Below are 21,340 nucleotides of genomic sequence, written 5' to 3' on the forward strand. Positions count from 1 at the left end.
ACTGAATAAAACTAGAAAGATAAGATACCAGTAAATTTTAAAGCCACAATAACCAATAATTAGATAATAATATTTGGGATCCCTTTTTCCATTAGTCAACATGAAATCTTTCAAACCTAAAACATTAAGAATGCAAGCCTGTGCCTAACTAAATACAGTCTATAGCAAAAGTCCCACAAGCTCAGTTCTGCAGAAGGGAATCAACTTATGTTTCTGAGGTACATACAATTCTAAGATAACAGCCCTTAACAGCTTTTCACTTACTTAAAGAGAAATCAGGTTAAATTTCCATTTCTAGTAATAATAACTCTAGGAATAATGAATACTGGTAACATAATTCAAATAACATAGGCAGCGACCGAGAGGGAACAGGACTTCCTCTAAATCCATCAGTGAGGAGTATTAATGCTACTTTTCTTTTTGTTCAGTATTACTGAGTTACCCCTCTACACAGCATTAACTTGACCACGTCTTCAGCAAGCCTGATGTGCTACTTTAGTAGCTTCAGAATGTATGAAAATAATTCACTGTAGCAGTAATTTCACTTTATCGCAGTAATTATTCCAAGACAAACTATTTGTTCATAAAAATTCCATTACGCTCAATGGAAGTTCTGCCTCACTAAAAACCTCCCCACAAACAGCCCATTTCATGAAATTAGAATTTCAGGTTGACATGACCTATTGGCTATAAATAGCAAGATGGCCGATTTACATATGCAGTTTCTTGTGACAATTCACACACACGCTCATCTTACATTCATCCCTAGCAGCTCCTGAGTTTCTTATGCAAGTGGCTGTGCTCTCATTCCTCTGCATCTCGGGAGCGAGTTCGCAGCTGCAGGCAGTCGGCAGAGAGGAGCAAGAGCAATGATATATTGCAGATATTTTATTTTTGGAAACCACACTGTAAATACACCCATTTCCAGAGATATTCCATGGACACAGAGGGTTTGGTCACCGAGCCAGTCCCTTATGTAACAGAAGGCGCATTGTTTAGGATTGCCTTATTTTAAAAGCCACTCCTGGTAACGCAGTTTACAAAGCTATAAAAAGCGAACGGCGTAACTATAGAGAATAAATAAATGAGCAGTTTATTAGGAAGACGCTATTTCTAACTAGAAAAAGAAAGTTCTGTCCAATTACTGAACTTCATGCGATTCGAAGGAGATGATGTCGGCCGGTACTTACTGCGTGCAGAAGGGTCCAGGCGTGCCTAGGCAGCGCAGCGCAGCACCATGGCGAGGTGCTGAAGACAGCTCTCTGCCAGCATGGCCAGCCAGGGGGGCTTTCAGTTATCTCCCATGTAATGTCAGCTTCTCCTTCTTGACACGTGGAGAGGAAAGCAGATTCCGGAATTCAGCCTCTCGCTCTCCTTCCGCGGAGCAACTGTTACCCTCTGGAAAAGCGTGAGCAGCAATGAGCGCCTGAGCCTGCACGCACGCACACACACTCACACACACACGCGCGCACTCAGAGCAGCTGTAAATTTCCACTCCCCTTTCCCTGCAGCCAGACTCTGCCGTGTGCCAGGGGCAGTTCTGCCTCGGCTCTGAGTAGCCCCGCGGCTGGCTGTGCGATGTTCCCACCGCCCTCCCCGCTTCCCACTCCCTCGCTCTCGCCTTTCTCATGGGCTCGCTCCCCCCTTTGCCTCCCTCCACGTCAGAGGATCGCGTGTAAAGCGAAAGAACACGGATGGAGCTCCGCTGAGAGATCCTCCTCGGGTTAAAGGAAGAGATGCAACAAATTTCACATCGTTGCTGTAAGTTTCCATTCCCCTCCCAAGTCTCCCGGTGCACGGGGGGCAGCTCTGACGATCCTCGCCCCAATCACGTGGCAGCGGCTGCTGCAATTAAATTATTCACCTTGCTTTCCTGCTGAGAATGCAAATAAGGGCACCCAACAATGGTTTGTTTTGACAAGACAAAGACAAAACCAACACGCTAACGCATGACATCTTTCAGGAGAAGGAGTCCTGCCCAGAGGAGCTGAAGTTACTGCTCTTTCCTGCCGGTTCTGTTTCTAACATGAAGATCAGAAACGTTTTTCTCAAAACACTGCGGAGGAAAAAAAATAAATCTGCAGTACATTCTAAACAAAACTTCAGTCTCACGGAGAAACACATTAGCTTAAAGCGTCTTTACAAGGGCTAAAGTGACAGGGAAAAAAAACCCATGCAATTAAAATATTCTGCAATAGTCACTACCAGCTATTATCGAGCAAGCTAATAGAGCAGAATGCAATTAAGGGGATTTTTAATGCTGCATTCTTCTTTCTCAGCAGCTACTCCCCAGCAAGTGCCACATACATCAGGGCAGCCTGAGCTAGTGGTTGGCAGCCCTGCCCATGGTACAAGGCTGGAACTGGCTGGGCTTTAAGGTCCCTTCCAACTCAAGCCAGCCTATGGTTCTACATCCAGAGGGAGGTGTGAGTGGCTGTCTGAAGCCATATCAAGAGCAGGGGAAGGAAAAATCTTTACCAGGCACCACTAGCACTGTAGGATACTGAAATCCATCCTCATACAGATCTTGGCCAAGCCCTGGCATGGATGCGAACTGGGCGTGCATTTATGCTGAGAACAGCAGCCTGGGAGGAGATTTTACCTCCTGGGCACCTCCTGTCTCCTGCTTCTTAGAACTAGGGGCAACTAAAGTTCCACATTATTCAAAATAATTCTGTATGTTACAACATTCGCTTGAGGAAACTACTCTCAGCCCTGCTGCACACCAGCATTAGACAGATGCATTTAGGGCTCACCTCTGGTTGCTATTCACAGCCCTACATTACAGACAACAACAAAATAAGTATGAAAAACACCTTGGAGAGGTGTTTCGTAGGAGTACAGCCGAAATATTCACCTTTTAAAGGGCAAACATCTTTTGCTCACCATCCCAGTTCCTAAGCAAGGCAAAAAGAAGTAGTGAAAATCTCCCCTTTGAAGAGGAAAGGATCGGCAGCATGCCTGGCTTCAATCATTCTGCTATTTTAAGCACAGAGAGGCAGCAGTCCCTGAACCTCACAGCATACTTCTGCATTTGCACAGGAGGCACTGAGCCATCTCCAGAGCAGCAGATCTGTGCTCCTATCTGTAAAGCGTGTTGTGATTTGTGCCTGTGCTTTACAAAACACATCATCAGAACATGTCATTCCTGTGCTTTTCGACTGCCATCAGCGGTACTGGGAATGAATTAGTGCTGCTCCTTCTGCACCCAAAAGTACTGCAACAGGTGACACCAAGTGGCAACGGTTGTTCTCAGCCAGTCCTGTGAATTACTGGTGAAATATTTTCTTAAGTGGTATTGACTGTTTTTTTTTTTTTTAATCTTGATATCACAGCATTTGAGTAAATGTCATAGGTGGATTCAAATGGTGAGAAGTCTGCCCTGTGGCTACTACTGAAGGTACTGGCTTTCCCTACAAACACACACAAATATGAACATGTTATATCATTAGTTTCCACTGGGTAGTTTTCTTTTTAAGAGAATTCTTTTTTTTCCCCATCTGAACTCTCCCTAGGGAAATTATATCTCACGTACATTACATTCATCATTTCAACAAATAAAAAGATACCCCTCTGTTACCCCTTGGAGCTCAGTGTTGGTGGATATGGATACTAACCTGAAACTGCATGAGTAACCTCAAAAAAATGTTATAGTTGCACATTAAGGGACCCAACTGAATAAATGGTATTTCACAACGTTAACAAAAGTATTCACAGCACATTCTGACTGAGAAATGCTCTATAAGCATAAAAACATCTATAAAACTATTACCTGTTTCAGACTACGTGCGTCAGTTTTCATGGTTCCAAGGAGTAAGTTGAACGTGCACTCAATTTACAGTTCAGCTCTGATGGGTTTATAGCTCAGGAAATACGTTTTGACTTTCCTAGGAGCTCTCTATGTGCAGGGAGAGGAGGAAACTTGTCATGCCCCCATTCCTGTGTTGTAGTCAAAAGACTGTTCAGAGGAGTGCAGCTAGTGGGGCTCGTGGAGCAACTTTCTCTGTTTTTCCAATCTTTGTTTCATCATCAGTGCAGTTAATTCTCAGACGACAAGAAAAGGTCCTGCACCATCCTCAATAAATCAAGCCATAATTACTTATGCTCTTACCTGTTCTCTTTTTTTTTTTTTTGCCAAGAGGTTATTAAATATTTCAAAAGAAATAGTGTTTTCTTCAATTCTTAATTTGTAGCCATCTCGAGTAGAAGGATGATGTAATTATGAATAGTCAACAATTCTTCCTAGTCCAAAAAGTACACTGAAAAAAAAGTCTATGCACTGGTAAAGGATCCCAGCCTCCACATAATTAAATTCCATTATACTTGTTTCCCTTAAAGTGATGAGAGACCTCAGGCTAATACACAGAGAACTTCTGAGAAATGTTTGTCCTTGTTTTCTTAAATTATGCCATCTAATAAAGACCAAAGAGGGAAGAAACAAAAGGCATTCCATTATTCCTACCCTTTATTTTCTAAAATTGGAAAGAGAAATTAAGGAGCTTGAACTATGAGTGTGGTAGCAATAAATTACAGAGGCAGATGACAAACATGCAGTACATGTATATTAATTCTGCCCATTTAATCACCCACTTACAGTTTGTCTACCTCCTCCAAGATTACTTCCAGCATTCCAAAGCCCTAAGAAGCCTCAGATAACAACCAGAAAAATGTCCTTCCTTCCCCCAGAAACGCTCAGTGCCAAGGCCCTGGGCAATCAAAATTCAATTCTACACAGCAACAAGTTGTATAATAGCAGATATCAAGAAGTGAATCCCTAAAATACTAAAAAGTGGTATAGGGAACCTGCTTTGGCAGGGGGGTTGGACTCGATGATCTCTGGAGGTCCCTTCCAACCCCTACAATTCTGTGATACTGTGAAAAGTTTCTGACCTTAATTCATGCCTACTTCTCTTACCTTTACTGAATTGGTATATTTTAGAAGTTGTATATTTTCAGACTTGTGTAAGACAGCCATGTCTTCAATTTCATAAAGTCCTCTACTACAGATGCAACTAATTAATGAGGAAATACATAATTGGTTACACCACTCAAAACATAGTGCTCCTTATTTCATTACTGCTGTAACAATTTATACTTTTTAATATTCAGTTTAATTGTATGATTCTGAACATGTTCCAGAGTGTATAATTGACAGAAATGTATATTAAAAACATTATATAAATATTACAATCTTCCTTTGTAAATCCTGGGGTATCAGAGAGGAGAACAAAATAAGAAATATTTCCCTTACTTTCCTTCAAATTATAGGAATATAAGAAACTAAGTAAAGTCCAGAATTAGGGTTTTTTTTTTCCTCTCTCTATATAAATATATATATTTACCCCCCCCCCTTTTTTTTTTTTTTAAACAGGAACATACCATTGTCAGTTACACTCTTCAGATGTGAAGTCAAGCACTCAAAACCCACATTGCAAATATCTTAATGCTCATGAAAAGCATTCTGCAATCAGTAAGGGTATCAATAATGGAAGTTCTGTATTGACAGGAAGAACAATGCTTAGTACTAAAATCTCATGATATTGTCAGCCCAGAAATTATTTGAAAAGAGAATCCCTAAAATACTAAAAAGATTAAAACCCCCAAAACTAAAGGAACCCACCCAACAGGATTTCTTCCTACTCTTACAGAGCCCAGGAAATTGAAATTATGGCAGTTTATCAGGTGTGGAGTGAGGGGACTAAAACAAATCACTTTCATTGTTTATCTGCCCTATGGAGACATCACGCTTCAAAGCACTCAGCTTTACAACAAAACAATACAAAAAGTGTGTTGAGTGACATTTCTAAAATCCCACAAAATGAGAGATTTTACAGTAACTTTGTGCTTTGGTATTCTAATACAAGCCTGCAGATGCTCATTTTCCCCCAAACCCCCATAATGTGACCATTCTACACTGATGCCACTAAAGCTCTTCATCATCTACAGTATATCTCCAGCATGCACATACCTGCACTGAAAAACAACTTAACACGTGCCTACTCACTCAAACACAAAAGAAGGTAAAAAGGGGTACGATACATGGAGAGGTAGGTCTTTTTTCCTACACCCACCTAAAAGGCAGCCAAGCTTCTGGCCTCTCTCAGAGCTAGAAAACTGAGATCTCTGAACTGAATGTGTGAGAACAGAGTAGTGACCTGCAGTTGTGTTGTAGATGAAGGAAGCAGTAAGGATTAAATGGATGGTTCTGTGCAAGCTGCTCCTAAAAATGCAAATATGTCTTCAATGCTTCCCCCTCTTCTTCCTCTAGGCTCCCTCTAGTGATCCTAAACACGCACTGCCTTCTCTTCCTTAATGCCAGGAGATGCAGTTACTGAAGGTAAGTATTTTTCTGCTCTGCTTCAGTTTTTAAAAACCAGCACTAACTCTTATAAACTGCTGTTAAGTTCCCCTGAATTTATTATTCCCAAGTTCTTCACTCCAGCATCACACATCAACACTGACCTTTCTACCAGAAATCACAAACATTTATGTAAGAAATACTTCAGGTATCTAATTTTAAAGCCATCTATCAGCTCTGTCCTTTCAAGTAGATTAAAACAGCTACAGTGAAACCTCTTCCATACATATTCACCCCCCACCCCAAACAAGAATGTTTCTAAAGTGTTATACAACCAACAGCTGAAAAATGAAATACAGATTAAATGTTAATGCCTGCCCTAAAAAGTCACTTATAAAATGTTAATCACATTCCTTATCTACTGTGTCCCAACATAAAACATGATTAAGAATCATAATGGCACTCCCATTTTTTTGAGTGGAGAACATTACCTTGAGGAACAGCGAACATTCTGACATGACAAAAGTTTTACCTGTGGACTGAAACAAAATGTAGTCCTCCAAAAACCAGTAACTTCCTGACGGACTGAGCAGGTGCTTTTCATGTAATTACAGCCCTTACCTCTTCAAAGTGCTCCTATCCCAACATGGTATATTCAACCAATTTCACAGCTTTCTCTTTTTTTTTAATGGAAATAAATGCTTATTCGATTCATAGAAATAAAAATGTGAAAAGGAAAATTCATTTCAGAAGGAACTAAAAAAAGACCTTTGCTGAAGATCTAACATTTAACCACTCTTCACAGAAGTACCCTGGGACACCCAATTTTATAGTTCATATCACATTACACACACAAAAATCACCTACCATAACAGCAACCAAACTTCCTAATAATGCTCTAAGCTGAAAAGCATATTAGTGCATATTCATCTTACTCTAATGCTGATTTGTCATATAAGTATTATGACAGACTGACTGATCTCTGATTATAATAATTACACATAACATATGGCTCTATTTCTGAGAAAAGAGATGGGTTGGGAAAATAAAACACAGTGGATTGAGACTTTTCCTCTACTGACCATTTCTACAGAAGTCTAAAACGTTTTTCATCACATGCTCTCCAGATGATCTGCAAACAAACAAAATTAAGTTTAATTTAAACCAAAAGTTCGAGCTGTCACTGAGCAAACACACAGAGATGTGCATTCTAAAATGTGTTGTTGATGAATGTTAGGAGATAGAAACCAGAACCATCATTTTGGATGACATTCTGGGTGTTGATGGAGACAAAGCTCCAAGAGCAGCTGACACCAAACACAATGTAAAAAAAAAAAAAAAAAAAAAAGAAATATATGCCAGAAGAAGGACCACCTTCATCTTCCAGCTTCTGGCAATTGGCATCTTAGAGACTTTTTAAAGTGTCATCCAAAATCACCATGCTCAATAGCAACCAGTGTCTCCACAACCATTCATTTTAAAGATGCAAAACCAGAAACTATTTCTCTTGGGAGAGTTTGAAATTATATCTGCAGTACTTAGACACAACAGACTGCCTCTTCCTCTTAAGACTGACTGGCCAAGAGAGCTGAGACAGCTGTTCTGTATGGATAAGAGAATGAACAAGACATGAGCAACATCAACAATTTACTACATTCCACTCAGTTACTTCTTCAGGGCACCAAAACCACAGAACTGCTGTATATTGCAAGAGATTGCCTCAAATGAAAGAATAAAAACTAACAGAAAGTCTTATGCAGAGACAGGATGTTGTGCATAGGATGAAGAAATGAGTTCAGACCAAAGAAACTGAACTCCAAAGTTCAGACCAAAGGAACTGAAGAGTCAGTTCCTATTTGTGTTGCACATTTCTCTGAGAACTTGGAAAAGTCACTTAGTCTCCTCGCAGGAAAATGAATGCATCCAAGAACATAAGGCACTCTGACACTAGTGACAGAAACAAAATAAAACGCACTAGGCAGTACACAGCCTGCTGCCCCCTGTTATTGCAGATAGAGATAATATACTTACAGTTTCTGTGATGTGCATCACCAGAAATCACACCCACAGACATACCAAACTTCTGAGACTCCTCTCATAGAAGTTCAGCACCCTACAAAAGCAGGCAGGCTGAACCAAAAATGTAATAGTACTACGCTGAAAGTCCAAACTGCTGCATTTAGATGAAGAATCACAGGTTTTTCCAGTGCCAGAGAATAAAACTTTAGCATTACAATAATTTATGAAGAAAAGCTGCTATTTTTAAGCAAGCATTGATCTAAATTGGCATGCTCAAAGCCAGACAATAAAACCTCTGACAGCCAACAGTTTTCTCTGGACTCAGAGAACGTAGGTCTTCTCAAATTATTTCTCATTACCAAATGCTATTATTCAGTAAAGGTAGTTTAAAATACTGGATCAGAACAGGGAACCTCAAGAACAAGCCATCAGAACAAATTCAAGTTTCTCCCCCTGTACTCAGCACTGGTGAGGCCGCACCTCGAGTACTGTGTTCAGCTTTGGGCCCCTCACTGCAAGACAGACATTGAGGCCCTGGAACGTGTCCGGAGAAGGGCAACGAAACTGGTGAGGGGTCTGGAGCACAAGTCTTATGAGGAGTGGATGAGGGAGCTGGGATTGTTCAGTCTGGAGAAGAGGGGAGACCTCACTGACTCTACAACTGCCTGCAGGGAGGTTGTGATGAGGAGGGGTTTGGCCTCTTCTCCCAGGCAGCAAACAGGATCTGAGGAAACGGCCACAAGTGGTGCCAGAGGAGGTTTAGATCAGACATGAGGAAGAACTTTTTCTCTCAGTGGTCAGGCACTGGAATGGCTGCCCAGGGAGATGGAGGAGGCGCCGTCCCTGGCAGTGTTCAAGAGGTGCCTGGATGAGGAGCTGTGAGATTTGGTTTAGTGCTTGTGGTAGCAGAGGTGATGGGAGGATGGTTGGACCAGATGATCTTGTAGGCCCTTTCCAACCTTGTGCTTCTATGATTCTATGATCAAATCCAAATTGCACAGAGTCACTGACTCCAAAAGTACCCCAATGTCCTTCCTCTTGACAAACCATTAAGTACATTCACCACTTGGCAGACTCTGTATACACTTGCTTTCACAGAACACATACACAGCCAGTCATGGAACACAGGATGCCTGCGTTTTCTGTCCCACAGCAAGAATGACAACATGACTATAACAGCATCTCATCCCCTGTTGTGTGACAAATGGTCCCTGTTGGCACAATCTCCCATCATTCATTTTAGCCACATTTTCCTCTGGTCTCAGGATAGATTACTCCAATGCCTCTCCAGAAAGAGATGTTGTCCATCCTGAAAAAAACCTTTATAGAGCCAACCTGTCATGGAATTCCAAACCTGTATGGAATTCCATGAAATTCAAGGATGTCATGCCTCACTGAGGAAACATCCATGCACATTTCCACCCTACTACAACCCATCTACTGTTCTCTCCATCTGTGCTGCCCAGCAACTGACATCACAAATTAATTATTATGCCAAACACATGCAACCACTAAGTGTCCAATTATGAGTTGAGTTCCTTTATTTTTAATTAACAAAGCAGGGTCATTCCTAGAACTCCTGAAGTGGAAGCAAGTCCAAGGTCCACCAGCAGTTTTAGTGCAGGAATTCTGCACTGAATAGGAAACAACATGCAGTAGTGTTCTTGTCTTCCTCTGTTTTGAAGCAATAGTAGCACCTGTGCCTGCTTTGATTCTTCTCTGGGGTAGCCTTAACAGTGAAGACCCCTGACAGGTGTTTGGACACCAGGAAAAAAATTACTCACCACATGACATAAATGGTAATATCTAAATATACAGGTCATATCAGGTCAAATACAGCGATGGAAATCTTCTTGGCAAACGTCACTTGTCTGTACATCTTTCAGTGCAATCTGACAGCTCCTTTATTACTCAGCATACAGATCTATTGTTACACTCGCTGGAAATAGTTCAAGAAATGTCACCTTTCTCATGATAAAGGTGGATTCCATACCTCCTCTCTTTCTACAGAAATAACCTTTTTTTCTCCTTTGTGTGTTTTTTTGTTTGGATTCTGTTTTTCAGGTTTTTTTCTTTAGAATGCAATCCCAAAATAATAAGAAGACAAAACCACCTGTATACTAAATTAACCAGTCTGTGCTCCAAGGAGCTGGAACTGCAGGCCTGGTAGTGGAAGTATGACAGAAAAGTCCTGAAACCACTTCCTTAAGACCAGCAATGTTTAGAAAGACATCAAATTTTGTCTTACATTACTGTCAAACTGGAGTGTCCATCAAAGCAGCAGTGAAAATAAAAGGCTTATTTCATGAGTGCAGAATCCCACCAGAATGTCGTGTACCAAGAGCCAGACCACTTTAACTTTCCATGGCCACAGCAAGACAGTCTCTACTAGCTGTCAGCATGGGATGAAATTACTTTCACAAGCACAAAAACTTCCATTGAAATATTTCAGCACACAAAGACCTGAATCCGGACAGTTGCATATTAGCCAAGTAACTAAAGACATAAATATAAGCTATTTAATATCTTACTGTTTCACTCAGGAACCACACTACCTACTTCTACATTTTTCTGTGTAAAAATGGATACAGATTACATGGTTAGAGAATTCCAAATTAACATGTAATGATAATCTGGGACCATTTACACAGAACTGGCTTTCCTTTCAAAACTACGAGCAGCCTCAATGCTTCATACAGCCTTACAAAATAGGACATTATTTGGACATAAAGTTTGAAACAGATTCTTTTTTTTCTCTTCCTCTTCTCAGAACAAGAAATAAACATACTTACTTAAAAAGAAACAACCACAAAAAAGCACCAACCAGCAAAGAACTGCTCTGATTTTCACAAAGCATTAGTTACTGTTTGGAACAGCTTAACAGCTTCTTGAACAAGAGCAGCTTTTTAAAAGATCCCAGATCTCAGCACTGACTTCAAATGCTGGAAAACATTTGTCCAGTTAGCACAACAGTTAACTATCACTTCAAATATCATTTCCTTTATGCACACTCATGTTATCTTTTACATTCTGCATCTTGTTATGTGACTTCTGTATTTGCAAGACTATGCTGTTGGAAGGCTTTCCCCTCTGTTTATGCATAGCTACTAACCACGATCAAACAATTTCAACAAACCCAGAATTTCCTTATTTGTCACCAGCCACAGTAAGTGCACAGATATGCTTTTCCAACACCTGCAATCAGTACCTATTTCACATCCAAAATATGTCTGAAAGTGCATCTTTCAAACTTGATTATATTCCAGAAGTAAGGTCAATAGTATCGGAAAAGAAATCCCCTATTCTGAGTTCAGTGCACTCAATTACTGTCAGCTCTTGGCCACATCATATATGTGTGTGCCTTTTCAACTGACTGCTGCCAGTGGTCCCTGTACTTTGCAGTGCTGTTTCTTATGGTACTGTTCCTCATTTTTAAGGTGCATCCAGTCTGTTTTTCATACTGATTAACTTCCCAAAGCTGACTCTGAAAGAGTGAGCCAACATGCTCTTTGTTTCAATCAAACATAGGAGGGTATGCCATGCTTTGTTATTCTTATGCTCTAAGCAGCCTAGATAAAACTGTCAGGAAGGATTTTGCAGTTCATGTAACCGTGGGTTGGTCTGAGGTTGGGTTTTTTTTTTTGCAAACAAACGTCCAGTAATTGAATATCACAACATTAGGTAGATCTTAATTCAATGATTCTTCATCAAGTATAAGGGTTTCATGAGTCAGTTTCCTAGACAGCAAGATCAATCCCATAATTTATCTGATACATCAGATCTTCTATAATGCCTGTTTTCAATTAATCATATGGAATGGCAGTTATTACATATTAGTAATATGTATTAGTTCAGTTTTTTGAAAGTTTTACATTAGCCACTTAAAAAAAAAAAGATTTTCTTCAGTCTGCATAAATTTGCAGTAAAGAATTCCATGTGTTCTCTGGAAGCATTCAAGGCCAGGCTGGATGGGGCATTGAGCAACCTGGTCTAAAGGGAGGTTTCCCTGCCTATAGCAGGGGCTGGAACTAGATGATCTTAAAAGTCCCTCCCAACACAAACCATTCTGTGATTCTGTGATGCTTTATGTCACTGTTTATTGCTACAACATGAAGGATTTGGTCATCGTTACATGATTATTTGTATATTCAGTTCTATTTATGCTACAGATGTACATAACAGTTCTGCCTTTTCAGCATCACTACTGACAATGTTAGTGCAGCTATTAGACTTATGTCACTGCTCTTTTTCTTCCTGTTATTTTCAGAACTGCTCCTTAGTTAGACTTACACTAAAAAACTCCCAAAGAAAATTTGGAGAGTTTTCTTCAATCATCTTTTAAAAACTACATTTATACACATTACGTATCAGCTGCTGCCCTTGGACCACTTCTAAAGCAAGATGGGACTTCCCTGTTGCTTAAACCATCTTTTAGCATTCAGGTGTGCATATTCTAGATAGCCACGTGTTCTCACACTTTTCTCCCCTCTTTGAGAATCACTCTTGTAAGCCCTGTTAGAAGTATATTAGTGATGTAACAACATATCCTGCAGAACTGAAGATCTGTTTAGTCCATGTTTTGTAGTCTCAAAAATGGTACATAGTTTAGCAGCCATCTTCTCCCATGACCTTATGAACTGTGACGAGAAAAGACAGTTTACAGGATGGAGAGTTCAATGACAGAGAGGAAAAACAATGGGCAGAATGTTTTCTCAGCATTTAACTGCTTCCCAAGAAACTAGAATAGCATGAGGGTATCTTGGGAATTCCTCTGGTAAATATTTTCCTTTCCCTGACAAAAGAGGGTTGTACAGAGATGAATCACAGTGGCATATATATTTTATATTCACATTGGATTTTTTTATTGAAGAGAAAATCTTTACCAAAAAGAGTGTATCCTGAATGTTATCAAGTCAATTTGACCTGAGTTCACTCCTTATTCGACCTCAGCGTTCGTTCAAATCTCAGTGCCTTTGATGACCAAAAGCACTTTGTCTGACACTTTCCAATTTTGCCCAAGGCAAATGGTTCCAGCAGTAGAGGAGTACAGATCTCTGGGGCAGTTACAGACTTCAATACAGATCATAATGTAAAACACACAAGATCTATCAATGCCTTGCAAACAAGGAGGAGTAGGAACAAAGGTCAACACCATTTCTATGTAACAAACTTCTAACTTAGCTAATTTACTCAGTTACATTAACTGATCTGTCAAAAAAAAAAAAAAACCCAAAAAACAACCAATCACAAATCCACAAAACCAGAGTTTTCCCAGAGACTGATTTTATGATACACACAATACATTTGCTTTGAAAGATACCTACAAGCACCCTGCAAGCCTGCTCCCCATCTGTAAAACTCAATTGATGCTTTATTTGGAACAAAAATAAACCAGATATTCAGATGCAGATGGCTTCTCCAGTATCCAAAAGCAATAGGTAGCCAATGACCACCTCTAACTTATTTGCAGAAGTGAAAGACAGCTGTTTGATGAACAATGAAGTCTAGAAAATGACAGTGTGCAATTAAAAAGGTACACCTGAGAAGAGAAAGCCGATACAGCCATGCCTCCCTGCTGAGAAATGAAGAAGTCCTAACAAAGAGCTGAAGGTTACATGTTGCTAAGATCACTGTAGTTGCTGGAAGATGATTTTCATTCCACGACATTTCAGTTTCTCCATATTCAGTAACTTCCAGGGCTCTTAAGAAGTCACACATAACATCTTTCCAACATTTAAGCACAACTGAACTGTACAGTTGCAATAAAACATTACAGATAAATTTGTACGTATCCTTTTTTTTTTTTTTTTTCCACCTGCTCTTGTGCTAGTGTGACAAAGAGGGGCCTATGGAAAACCTGTTAGTCCAACAGCTATCATTCAATTGGCCCCACGTTTCAAAGCTCAGTTACGCAGTATTGGTCCATGGTCATCAACTGGGAGGGCTTCCCTTCCCTTCCCCTTTTGATTTGAACATTATTTTTGGAAATAAAGAGGTACTTGCTTATTCAGCACTTTCTTTCATCCTAAGTGATGGTCACTTGGAACAAGAAAAGCAAGAAACAAACAAAGCAAACATCATTAATATCAGTGGATTTTTTTTTATAAAAAGCTAATGCTGTAATATAATCTAAAGATGTCATCTCACAATTAAATTGCTCTAGGAACATATGGCTGCCAATCTATTGTCTAGTATCATTCAGTCTTTGTCTGGGCACTGTATTGTAGCAAATAGTATAGCTCTCCTCTTCAGTGCCAAACTCATACATCAGAATTAAGCTCAGCCAGCCAGCACACTGCTGGAAACCTGAAGCACATTTCTTGTGAGAAAGGGTTGCAAAGTTTCAGGTCCACAATTCACTTTGTCTATTCCTTGCCACTATTCAGTTCTAGTCACTCAGGAATTTTATAGCAATAACAAAAGAGAATTTAAATCCAGTCACTACTGAAAGAAGCCCATCCAATTCCAGTTTTCATAGGAAGCTGGAGAGTTTCTGGTCTAACACAACCTAAAGTGCAGAGAACTTGAATCTTAGGACATTTCTGCTGTGTAATGAACACCTTCCACAATAATCTGTATTCAATGCTCTGCACAAACATTGAGGTGGCTCATACTACACAAGGAGTTGCACAAATGCTTTGAGCTAAGAGACACTGACAAAATTAGAAAGCAATCCAGTCCACCTTCAGAGTCTAATTTTTGCCCCTTGGCCACCCCCAGTTCCCTGAGAGAAGCAGAAGTATCAAGAATCTCTACAGTGGATGGGGAAATTTTATTCAGGTAGAATTAGCTGAAACAAATAAGTAATTTCTTTTAAACCCCAACCAGTTCTCTGAGCCAGTTTCATTAAGCAGCCACACAAATTAACAGGGGAAGGCTGAGTGAAGCAGCAAGAACAGAACCACTTCATTGTTTGACAGTGCCAAATCTAAGTGCACACAGGATTGTGGCTTTCCTGATCCTTCTCTATAAACCTTTTTCATTGCTTCCTATGGCTGTAGTAAAAATTTTTTAGCATATTTAAAAACGTGTTACCTTCCAGTTTTATTTAAAAGTGCTTACTACATCTAGACATAATCATTACTTCAGTTTTGCTACATGCATCATTTTGACGGGCTTTATATCAAAATGATTATTATCAAGTTATATCAAGTGCAAGGTTATATCAAGTGCAAGGTTATATCAAGTGCAAGGTTATATCAAGTGCAGCTCTAAATGAGGTGCTCACTGCTTTGTTTGTACTCACCTATCAATCATCAGGCATCACAATGAAAGCTTACAACTTACTCTACACTTTGATTAAAAAAACAGAAGGCAAAAACAACAAAAAAGAAGCTCTGGTACACCATGTAATACATCTCTTAGTAGTGGGAACACTGCAAGTTCAGTATATCTCTAAATTTAACCACAGGCTTTCAGGACTGTAAATTCATCCCAGTCACCCAAAATCAGAGAACACAGTTTTAGGCCCGATGTCTCAGTGTAATGTAATGTAAGTGGGTTGTGGCACAGGAAAGACAACTCATGTCCCTTGACTTCACCCAGCGTTATCTAACATTTGAATCAGTCCTTTATTACTATGTTCACACAACTATCTGGAATCTATGACCGCAGATAATGCTGAGGCTCCAAGACAGAAACACAGCTAAAAATGGAAACAGTTCTACTACATAAACAGTCCATAAAGATGAAATACATTACATTACCAGTCTCCGAATGCAGACCTTGAAAGATATGCCAGCCAGTAGACGGTTAAGACTTCCAGCATATTGGGCCAGACTCCAAAACCCTCAACCTAGTTGGTAATTAACAGATATCTAGGTCCTCCACATGAAAGAAGTCTATTGTTTCAATGGTGACACAAATTTTTTCTTTCCTTTTCATAGCAAGTCTCTGCGCATGTTTAAAGATTCCCTTAGGGTGATTAACAGTTTATGGTGTTGGGAACTGGAATTTCTAAGTAGATTTTTTTTTTTTTCCTTCACTTTTAATTGCCAGGAATGTTAACATTCTTAGAACACAGGTAGAACAAAATCATTTAACAGGACCAGTGTCTTCCATAAGAACTGAATATTCTTTTCCTTGATTAAATAGCCAGAAAAACTAATATCCAAAATAACTTAATACTATCTAAAAACTAATATATCTACAACAGTAACACAACTACAAAACATAGCATGGAGGGCCTGTAAATAACATGCAGTATTTAGTAAGCAATATACCTACGGAGAACACCAGTATGCATCTTTATAAATAGCAGTCAGACTTCTAGGATAAGCTGAAGGATAACCCACTCAGCATGCTGTGTAAAAAAGCAATGATCTTTACAAAACTATCATCTGCTCTCTGATTTATCTTTGTCAATATATATTAGATGAATGAAAAATAACAGAGTACGTATAAACCAGACTTAAACTAATCAGTGTAATGAAAGAGAACATTATCTTAAAGTTGCCTTTTGAAAGAATGAAGTATGGTTACCTACACTTACCTGTAAAGGAGTAAGTTAAATCACAAAGGATAAAAGTAGGATGTGACAGAGAAGGAGCAGGTAGAAGTATCAAACTGAGATGAAAGCACTTTAAGAAGAAAAATGTCAAGAAAACAAAAAGATAATCCAGTCAGAAAAGAACAAAAAGCTACAAGAGAATCATGAAACATTTTCTGAATGTCTGTGGCTTTCACTGCTTCACTATTTTCTAAAGAGAGACTGGTGCCTCTGTACCTCACCCAAGCTTATCTGGCCAAATGAAGATATACCTGTATAATCAATAGATATCAAGATGTTATAATCACAATATAGTTGTATAATCAATAGATATCAAGATGTTAAAATCACAATATAATTGTATAATCAATAGATATTAAGATGTTATAATCACAATATAATCAAGAGAGTAAGGCAAAATAGACAACGATCACAAAAAGAGAATAAGTGGAAGAGCTTACCCTTCGGCTGAGCTCACCACAAAACACCAAGAGAGGTGATCTCCAGAAGAGATCCTTCCCCTTTGGTAGCCAGCTCTTAAATAGGTCTAGGAGGGATGGAGCCAGGCTCCACCCCTTCCGGCAGCACAGGTGAATTGCCTTCAGCTGTGCTCCTCTGGCTGACTCATGGCTCGCCTCGGGTGATCCATCAGAGGTTCAGGCCGTGACTCAGCAGTTCCCATACAATACCCAAATCCCATTGTACTCAAGATGTTAAAACCATTCCTGGAGAGTTGAAGAAATGGTTGCTTTGGGGTCAGCTTCCCACTCAAAAAACCATTTATGGTCTGCCTACCTAAGCAACTGTTCATCTTGATTTGCTACTAGTATTAGTAGAACCATATAATACAAAAGCATAATTCACCAACTCAATAAATCATACCACTAACTTAGTTAATCCTTTCACTGTCATCTTAACAAAGATGACAAACAAAAAGTTAACAGACGTATAAGCATGCGGAATGGGCTGCCCTCACCTTTAGATGCAGTTCGTCAGTCCTGGTCTAGGCTGCAGAAGCTGGTGGGCGAGTCTCAAGTTTGCATTGCTGCTAGGGGAGTGCTGTGGGCACATCACTGGGATGTCTCTTCAGCACTGCTTGTGAGTTTGGGAAGAAATGAGCTCACCTGCTCAACAGTAGAAATTGCTTCCTGGTTGTAGAAAGCATATCTTCCAGCTCTAGATAAAAGAGAAAACAAGGAAATTCAGTTATTTTACACAAGCAACATGTTAGTCTTCAAGAAAGACAAATTTCCCTTTTTTTGTCAAATAATATGCATATAATATCCCTATTTCTCATTTGTTCAACAAGTATGCAGTCATGCTTCTGATTTCTATCATTCCTAGTTCCTAATTAAAAGATTCTGAGTGACGTTACTATGTTATAGTGAGTAACACAGATAACACTAGCATTATATCTTCACATATAACTGACAGGTATCAGGCAAAAGACCTCGTCACAACAGACTGAATAACCTCCAGCAGCTTGCTCAGAGCAAAGAGAACACCTTTCTTGGCATTGCGTTATATGGTTCCATTTAGTTACACTATTTTTATTGGTTTCAAGTAAAATTATGGTCAGATTTCTAGTAGTTGTATTTCAGTGCATTATAGGTGGGGAAAAAAAAATCCCAAACTTGAGCTCATTTGCCGCTGATGACTGTGAAGCAGATGGAAACTATATAATCATAAAAATTGTTAGCTTCCTAAGCACACCAGGCAAGCAGTCATACACAGTCATGGTGCCCAAGCAGAAATATGAATATTTAATAACATTAATTGCTTATAAGATCATCATAGAATGGCCTGGGTTGAAAAGGACTACAATGATCATCTCTTTTCAAACCCTCTGCTATGTGCAGGGTCGCCAACCACCAGACCAGGCTGCCCAGAGCCACATCCAGCCTGGCGTTGAGTGCCTCCAGAGATGGGGCATCCACAATGGATGGCTATATGGGTGGCTGTACTGTCTCCACATTGCTTATTAATGCTTATCACAGTTTCAAGACATGCATGCAAACATCAGAGGCTGTTTAGGAGAATCTTATTACAGGAAGTACAACTTTATAAGGAAAACTCCTTTTAAAATAACTTGTTGTTAACGCAATCATTATAACGTTTGGCTCCATATTCTTTGCATTTGATATATTCCTCATACAGCCTGCGGCACCACAGGCACTTTGTAACATTCAGCAGTCACTTGCATGCGTGTGTATATAAATTATTCAGTAAAATAAAATTACTTAGTCTGCAATCATCAGTTCTAATATTTCAGAAGGAAGGAAACTCTGTACTCAAAACAAACTGCTACAGGAAAGGAATCTCTCTTTTTAAAATGCGAACACAAAGCCACTGCTGAAACCACAGCCTGTTCCCTTCCCCGTGCACAGCACTTAAACCAATCTCTCAGGCCTTTCATTCCAGTAGGTTGATTTTAGCCTGAGGAATCATCTTGTACTGCCACAACGCCAAAGCTCATTTAGTATTTTTGCTGAAAACTTTGAGGGCAATGTAAATGCCTGTACTCATATGCTCCAAATCAAAATAACAGCAGTTGTTTCACAGGACACAGCGGCAAGAGCAAACGGCAGCAAGAGCAAATGACAGCAACCAGCAGTGGTGTTAAGTAACTTGGACACTTATTGAGTCTTTTAATTTATTACCTTAGCTGGAAGCAAAAGGTTAAACATCCCCTTAAAGCTTGTTTTTGTTTTTGCCACTTCCCCACAGGTGCCCAACTACAGAAGAAACCTCTCACAATCCACACCACGAGAGGCACTACATCATCCCCGAGCACCTCAGACCAGACTAGGTCAACACAAGGCTTTGAAACAGCCCTCCTCCCCTCACCCCATGGCCAAGATGGCGGGACCGCAGGGAACAGTGACGCCCCAACGCGCCCGGCCCCCAACTCGCCCCGCCCACCCAAGATGGCGGACGCACCGCTTTCCTCTCTGCTCTGCCACCCGGACCCCTCCTCCCGCTCCCGCGCGTTCCCATTGGCCAGCGCCGCGCGCACCGCGACCCCAGCCGCAACCAATAGCAACAAAGACACCCGCGCCATCTGCCGTGAGCGGCCCGCCTCCTCCGCGCAGCGATTCGCTCGGGCGGCCCGGCCCCTCCTTACGCGTGCGCAGAAGGTGAACTGCAAGGCAACGAAGACAGCTCGGCGCATGCGCACAGCGGGTGCCTGGCGCCCCCCGGCGGGTGGTGACGGGGCAGCGGCTGTCTGGGGTACCGTTGAGTGAAGTAACGCGGGCTCGCCCCCACGCGTGGTCTTCGCCCCATGTCGGCCCCGCGCGGGTGCGGGCGTTGGCGGGGCGCTCGTGGCCTGGCCTGGATGCCCTCATCCAGCCGGGGCCGGACGGGGACACCTGCATGCCGCTCCCCAGCCTAAGCAGGGATCCGCGACATGGAGGGGAACCGAAGTAAGCCTCAGCGGTATGAATGCGTGTTTTGAGCGGTCGCTAAGCAGATCCTGTGAGAAACTTTGCCGCAGAACTTGTGAGATCTCGTGAGGAGCTTCGCTTTTTTCTCCTTTTTCGCTCGAACGAATGAAATTTCCGTGCCAGAGTCGAGGAGGAGCACGTGGGAATGTCGCTGTAATTGTTTGATGCTGTGTCGTTGGTGGTCGTGGCCAGAAATCTGCCGCGCAGCTGAGAAATGCTTTCCTTTAGTGCTCCATCGAGTCTGCTGGGAAACAGACCCAGTACATTTCTGACCTAAAAAAACCACAACCTTTGGGCTTTTCCCTTTTGTGTAGCTTAATTGCAGTACGGCTGCATTAGTTAAAAAAGGGCTAACAGGAGGCAGGGATTGCTCACGTGAGCACAACAGAAAGTGTGGCTCACCTCACAGCAGCGTCATGTTGTAGTGATGGTAATCTATGTGTGCTTGAAAAAAAAAAAAAAAGCCTTCCCAATTTCTTTCACTTCAGCGTTCTTCTACTCTGTCTTGTGTTTCTGTGTAGCTTTGAAACAGGAGGAGCGTTTCACCACAGCGCTTTCTCTTGCAGTGTTCTCACTGATACCTCTGCTGATAACTGCCAACGCACCTTTTGGTGACAAGCGTTTTTATTTCTCATCTGAACTCATACTTGTCCATTCTGCACCCCTTGCAGTGCTGCGTGGCTGTCCTGAAGAGAAGAACCGTCCCACTTCCAGAAAAGGGACAGCTGAAGGTAGTGTAATTCAGACTTATGGAGGGAATGGGGAATGTGGTGTTTCTCTGACACTGCTTGGAATATGAAAATGGTGACTGGATGGCAGCAGTTCCATCTTACATCGTGTATAGAGTATGTGTCAGCACTATGGGTTTTTCATAGGAAATGCCCAAGTGTTTTTCTGGGGAACTCTGGCTTAGTCTGCTTTTTTTCTTGCTCTGACTTCATTCTCTTGCGCAGTACTGAAAGATACATGACCACAAAGATAGAGGGAAAAGAAAATCTCCCAGAAGCAATAGCCTCAGCCAGCTTTAGAAGTACTGCCACCAGCTGCTGGTCCATGCTCTGAGTCATCAGCTGGTTGAGACTGTTTTGA

General features: G+C 41.0%; 2 protein-coding genes across 7 annotated transcripts in view; one reads left to right on the plus strand and one right to left on the minus strand.

Annotated features, from left to right (window-relative positions):
* The window catches only part of CAB39L (calcium binding protein 39 like), a 55,851-nt gene extending 36,217 nt beyond the window's left edge, over positions 1-19,634 (minus strand). For 3 of the 6 annotated variants that reach the window (XM_042839081.1, XM_042839080.1, XM_042839079.1), the window contains exon 1: positions 1,191-1,571. The gene's annotated coding sequence lies outside the window, so the exon portion shown is untranslated. Of the gene's footprint in view, positions 1-757; positions 884-1,190; positions 1,572-17,781; positions 17,982-19,465 lie in introns of those variants that run through there. The other 3 variants (XM_042839078.1, XM_042839083.1, XM_042839077.1) reach the window with 3 other exon arrangements.
* A 474-nt stretch (positions 19,635-20,108) lies between these two features.
* The window catches only part of LOC122171513 (histone-lysine N-methyltransferase SETDB2-like), a 37,136-nt gene continuing 35,904 nt past the window's right edge, over positions 20,109-21,340 (plus strand). The window contains exons 1-2 of the mRNA XM_042839139.1: positions 20,109-20,230; positions 20,923-20,982. Coding sequence (XP_042695073.1) covers positions 20,215-20,230; positions 20,923-20,982 — 76 coding nt within the window. The 5' untranslated portion in view covers positions 20,109-20,214. The remainder of the gene's footprint in view (positions 20,231-20,922; positions 20,983-21,340) is intronic.

Source organism: Centrocercus urophasianus, unplaced genomic scaffold (genome assembly GCF_019232065.1).
Source record: "Centrocercus urophasianus isolate 14NV4802_14NV808 unplaced genomic scaffold, USGS_Curo_1.0 seq_9, whole genome shotgun sequence".
Lineage (NCBI taxonomy): Eukaryota > Metazoa > Chordata > Aves > Galliformes > Phasianidae > Centrocercus > Centrocercus urophasianus.